This window comes from Nicotiana tabacum, chromosome 1, assembly GCF_000715075.1.
Source record: "Nicotiana tabacum cultivar K326 chromosome 1, ASM71507v2, whole genome shotgun sequence".
In the NCBI taxonomy this organism is placed as follows: domain Eukaryota; kingdom Viridiplantae; phylum Streptophyta; class Magnoliopsida; order Solanales; family Solanaceae; genus Nicotiana; species Nicotiana tabacum.
The window spans coordinates 47,661,149-47,667,180 of record NC_134080.1 but is presented as its reverse complement, the minus strand read 5'-3'; the positions used below and the strand labels follow the sequence as shown (position 1 = coordinate 47,667,180).

Sequence of the window (6,032 nt, the reverse complement as noted above, 5' to 3'; positions counted from 1 at the left end):
ATGGAAACTGAAACTGAATTTGCAAACGAATGCTTGCTACTTAATAGTTTGAGAAGATCCGACTCTCAGTGGATAATAAAAGTCTTACTTATTCAATGTGAAGTAGTTAAAGAATTTAAAAATGAAACAAATCAAGGCCTTCGATGGACTCTCATATTTGTAGATGAGGAGGTAATGTTATTTTTATTTTTGTATTATATTCGATATTTTTCGTATTACGTCCAATCATGATATTAAATTATGATAAAACTTTACAGGGAACAAAAATGCAAGCTATACTTTTCACTGATCAAGTGAATATGTGGAAGGAATACTTAGAACAAGGCAGTATCTATTACATCATTAACATCCACATAAATGATCGCAAACCTAATTTTCAATCTGTACACAAAGAATTTGAGATTGTGTTCAGTAATAATACTATAGTCAAGAGATGCAACAACCCGTTTTCAACCGTTAGCTTCTCAAACAGTTTCGTTTCGTTCGAAGAGGCATTCCAATGCACCAATGGAACAATATTTGGTAATTTCTTTAGATTTCCGTCATTGGATAAAAATGCAAGTTGCTACAAATACATGACAGAAAGAGCTATTTTAGCAAGCAGAAATGAATATGTTGATCAACTAAATAAGATGTTAATTTCCAAGTTTCCGGGCGAAAGTAAGACATTTATTAGTTTCGACTCTGCAAAGAATGATACAAACAACTATTACCAGGAAGAGTACCTAAGTACTTTAACACCAAATGACCTTCCACCACACAGAAATGTTGTCAGACTGGTTTTTTGGAATTTTTCTACAAATTCAACTGACGTGCTCTCTCTTTTGGTTCGAATTATCATCTGCTCTCCGTGCTTTCTTACATTTCAAATTGTTTCTTGGCTAAGTAAAATTAATGCATTACATTTGCCAAAATTATTTAAGCTATTTAACTATTATTTAAATTTCTTCATTATTTTTAACTTTCTCCAGTTTCCTTTAGTGAACTTTGAATTTGATACTTTCTGATTATTAATATCATTGTATATACTTTAAGACAATAGCAAACCTATGCATATTATATAAAACAGGTATATATGTTGCAGATCTTCTTTTATCCATCCTTGAGAAATGATATATATATATATATAAAGATTGAGGAATGATATATATATATATGAAAAAGACGTGGCTAAAATTATTTATGCCATATGAAAAGAATAAGCACTCCAATTGAAGTTCTCGTAATAATCTTTGGCAAAAAAATAAAAGGACTATAAAAAATTATAAAAAACTATAATACTAATATTAAAGACATGGACTTCTGAAAATTATACAACGAAAGATCCTTAGTCTACTTTTTATAACTCTATTTTATTTTTATTCATGCGTCATTACATACAATTTATAACTCTATTTTATTTTTATTCATGTGTCATTACATACAATATATATATATATAATTAATTTATAATGGTATACATGTTGGTTTTGAAGAAAAATGCACCAATCATACTACTAAGAAATTTGGATCTTTCAAATGAATTATGCAATGGTACAGGAATGATATGCAGAGGTTTTGACAACAACATTATACATGTAGAAATAATGATGGGGCAAAATGCTTTCAAGCATGTGTTTATTCCATGAATTCAACTTTCGCCGCCAGAAAATGAAGGATACCCATTTAAATTCATCAGAAAACAATTTCCAGTACGTTTATGTTTTTCAATGACAATAAACAAGGTACAAGGTCAACAATACCCAACGTTGGATTGTACTTGCCACAACATATTTTTTCACATGGACAACTATATGTCGCACTATCAAGAGGTATATCAATGTCAATAACAAAAGTTTTGGTCATGACAGAGCAACCGAAGAGACGAAGGGGCACATACACCAAGAACATTGTCTACAAAGAGATATTAGGTAAGATATAACAACATAACATGTTATTAACTCATATAATATATTATCTGTAATTACAAATGTTATACATATCATGACCTTAACTAATTGTAGTGTCTATATTTGCAGGTTCAGAAAATATTAACCATATTTAAATTAATCTATTACATCAGTGTAATGACACTCATGTTCTCATTTCAGTTTCATGTTGAATCTATTTTGACGTCAATTACTATTATACATAGTTCATTCACGTGATATATAATTTTCTTACAAACACCCCAAAACTAGTTACAATATAATATGTATGTTCCTTCTTTTTCATATTGTTAGCGGATTTAGAAAGCCTAACAGAGTATTGGTCATTAGAAGATTATTATAATTCAACTTCATGACACTATAGTTCAAAATTTTGACATTTAACCATTGGTTACTGTTGCATAAACAATCAATTTAATCGCATTTAATATTCATAACAAATAAATAAAGACAAAATGTGTATTATTTATACAAAATTTTATCGCTTATCGATTAATTGAGTGACCTCGTAGACAATAAATTTGGTTCGAGAAAATAAAATCAAGACCGAAAAATATCGCAACAATCGTAGTATTTTATTTCGAATATTTGAGTGTTACAATCTCTATGAATCCTCTGATTCTTCTTTTCAGTAGCAAATAAATTCAAGGGCCTTTGAGCTTGATCTTGAATATGTGCTTGTTGCCTCGAACGATGATCTTGTTCTTGAGCTTGAGCTTGAGCTTGATTTCTTCTTCGTTCTTGAACTTGAGCTTGATTTCTTCTTCGTTCTTGAGCTTGAACTTGATTTCTTCTTCGCTCTTGAGCTTGAACTTTATTTCTTGAACTTGAACTTGAAGCTTGAAACTTGTGGAGGAATTTCCAGCGTTTGATCCACGAGCTCTTTCTTGCTTCTTGTTATAACTTCTGGTGTCTTTTCTGAGTTATGAAGACCCCTATTTATAGTTGTGGAAGGGAGGAGTCATGATAAGAACAAACTCTTTCCGACCAATCAAACTGAAGTGTGACATGACCGCATTTGATTGGCCAGAACATGTTACTTGCACACGTGACGCGATTTCATTGGTCTTTTAGTGTGACTGGGCATGCCTTGTCATTTTGACACATGTCACGATCCTATTGGCTCTTTCGTTTGACTTGGCGTGCCACGTCATTTGACACGTGACACCAAACTGGGCCTCTAGAAAGATGACATCCTGGGCTTGATGAAGTGAGCTCATCACTCTAGCCAATTAAATGGGTTAGCCCGATGGATTAAGACTTATTTATTTAACCCATATGTATTGGACTTATATAATTAATTCAATTATATTAGCCTATAATATTTATTTGGACCAATATATCTTGAATTTAAAATATAGTCCAAATTATTTAATAAATTTAATTCTAATAAAATTTACATGCCTACAAATGCCCCCTACTTCAAGATTTGTCGGAGTATGAAATCACTTACCCGTGACGAGTTTTGAAGTATAATGTACATACACACACATGTTTTATATGTGTATATAATACACTAGGAATATACATTTGTCCAATAGTAATGGTTAGGCTAGGATAAGTTGAATTCACATGGTTTCATTCTTGTATCCACGTCATTCAATCTGCCATTTATTTACATTACTTTAGGCCAAACATTAGCTTATCCATTAGGCTATTTTAAAGAATCCAAACTGTCATAGAATTAGAATTTGCATGGAAGGTGGAATCCTTTCTAAGGTCAAACACCAATTGCCAAACGTTGTTACCGACAGAGTTGAATGTCGTTTCTCACAAGTCCGAATCCTCCTACAGAACTAATTATAGATCAAGTTTGACTCCACTTAGGAGATCAAATTCTTCGGTTAAAACTGCAGTCCAACATCGAATTACATATCATTAACGCCCCTCTCCATAATCTATATAAACCCATGTGCTCGTATTTGTTGAGCATCAATACGTAGCATTCGCAAGCTATTTGAGTCTATTTTTGTAGACTCGGAAGCATCAACGCGAAAGTAATTTCTTCTTCTTTTCTTGTATTTTTCTTGTTTTGTTGTCTTTTTTTTTTGTAGGTCAAGCGAGAAAGATTTGTTCTTGTTCAACAAGATGATCCACGCATGAAGAAGACAATCTTGGGGTGTGAGGGGATGAGTATTCATCCTTGCCCGATTCTTGGAGAGATTACTCTCAATGTGGCCCAATTCTTGGAGAGATTACTCTCAATGTGGCCCGATTCTTGGAGAGATTACTCTCAATGTGGCCCAATTCTTGGAGAGATTACTCTCAAAATGGCCCGATTCTTGGAGAGATTACTCTCAATGTAGCCCGATTCTTGGAGAGATACTCTCACTGTGGCCCAATTCTTGGAGAGATTACTCTCAAATAGCCCGATTCTTGGAGAGATTACTCTCAATGTGGCCTAATTTTTGGAGAGATTACTCTCAAAATGACCCGATTCTTGGAGAGATTACTCTCAAAATGGCCCGATTCTTGGAGAGATTACTCTCAAAATGGCCCGATTCTTAGAGAGCATTTCATCCATTTAGACCTTTGTACCCATTCTAATATTCTTGATTCGGACTTTGATGACCCTCTTTTCTTTTTCTTTTTTTTTTAGCACGAAGAGATGGCAAATTTCAGGGACTATACCTCACCTTCCTCAAAACTTAGATATCTCATCATCGAGACTGAAGATGGCATAGAACAAACCAAGCTTTTGGTTCACACCTCATAAGCCAGCCGATATGCAGCCTTATGGCCTCCTCTAAGGAACTCCCTTCATGTAGAGAACTGGACCTTGGAACACAAATCGATTTCTAATCCATTATCCAAGATGTGGTCTCTCCAAGCACCAATCCATCGCCATGTAAATATTGTTAGCACCCTTCCAAACTTAGGAAGTCGCATAATTCAAGGCGAAATACATTGGGAAAACACAACAACAATCGAGGGCGAGTATCGTCATATCCTAGGATATTGGGAATGGGTTGAAGACGTACTTGGTGGAAGCCAACAAACTCTGAGTACAACAAAGATTTACGATGCTGTCTATGCCTCACTTTTCACTTATGATCTAAACTCGAACATTTTGCATGCATTTTGTGAGGCTTGGTGCCCCAAGACGAACACAATTCTTACATCAGCTGGGGAGCTATCTATATCTCTTTGGGACTTACATATCCTTGGGGGTTTGCCCATTGCGGGTTCTCCATACGAAGAAGTAATACCTGATACAAGAGAACTCATCGGTTTGAATAAAAAACAAGTCAGATTTATTCCTCGATCTTGCGAGTATTTATTTGCTGCATTTCATCATCTTAATGAGGGTACGGGTGTTACCCAAAAGGTCTCCTTCATCAAGTGGACAAGTTTTTGGTATAAAAAACTTTAATATATAAGCCTGCCCCATTGCAAAAGGAAAAGAAATCTGCACGCCTAAAGTCAACACATAATCCTAACGGAGTTATTCCCGAGACGACGAGGTGGTCAAGTGATCAAGAAACTATATTCTCTAAGCTTAGGGTGAGGTCTGACAAGAAAGATGAGACATATGTAGCAGCATTCTTATCAATTTGGCTATGTGCCTTTGTGTTCCCCAAGGTAGAAAACTCCATTCATCCTGAGACTTTTAAGATGGCAAGCATGATGGCAGGCGGGCGACAGATTACCCTTGCAGTCCCAGTTTTAGCGAGTATTTATCATGGTTTGAATAAGATTTCGCGTTCTTCCCAACTCGATCAGGTCAAAATTTGTTTTCCCATTCATTATGTTTATGGCTAGCTTGCATATTACTTCAAAACCTACTATCCACTTGCTAAGGGTCCGTCTATCCCTTTGATGGTGGCATACTCAGGAGAAGGGGTTGCAAGGTACTTTGATGAGAAGGATGGAAGAAAACGCATCCACAATGGGGAGGATATAGTTTGGGCACCAAAAATGTTAACCAATTCCCGTCCTTATTATTACGTGGATAACGATGCCCCTCAAGAGTTGGAATCAAATTACTTCATGAGCTTACATTTTAATTACCTTCCTTTGAGGTATGGTAACTCATTCATCATCGAGCCATATAGCCCGCATCGGTTTGGTCGTCAATTTGGATTTTACTAGAACGTCCCCGAC

General features: G+C 35.2%; 1 protein-coding gene across 1 annotated transcript; it reads left to right on the top strand.

Moving 5' to 3' along the window:
• On the top strand, window positions 1-4,612 carry LOC142162661 (uncharacterized). Its single transcript, XM_075219143.1, has 4 exons — window positions 1-171; window positions 258-779; window positions 3,983-4,047; window positions 4,528-4,612. Exons 1-4 carry the CDS (start codon window positions 1-3, stop codon window positions 4,610-4,612), a joined length of 843 nt encoding a protein of 280 aa, XP_075075244.1.
• Window positions 4,613-6,032: the final 1,420 nt, after the last annotated feature.

Coding starts and splice junctions, on each gene's coding strand:
- LOC142162661 (XM_075219143.1), top strand. CDS start 1: ATGGAAACTGAAACTGAATTTGCAAACGAATGCTTGCTACTTAATAGT. Junction 172..257: donor TCATATTTGTAGATGAGGAG/GTAATGTTATTT, acceptor AAAACTTTACAG/GGAACAAAAATGCAAGCTAT. Junction 4,048..4,527: donor ATGAAGAAGACAATCTTGGG/GTGTGAGGGGAT, acceptor TTTTTTTTTTAG/CACGAAGAGATGGCAAATTT.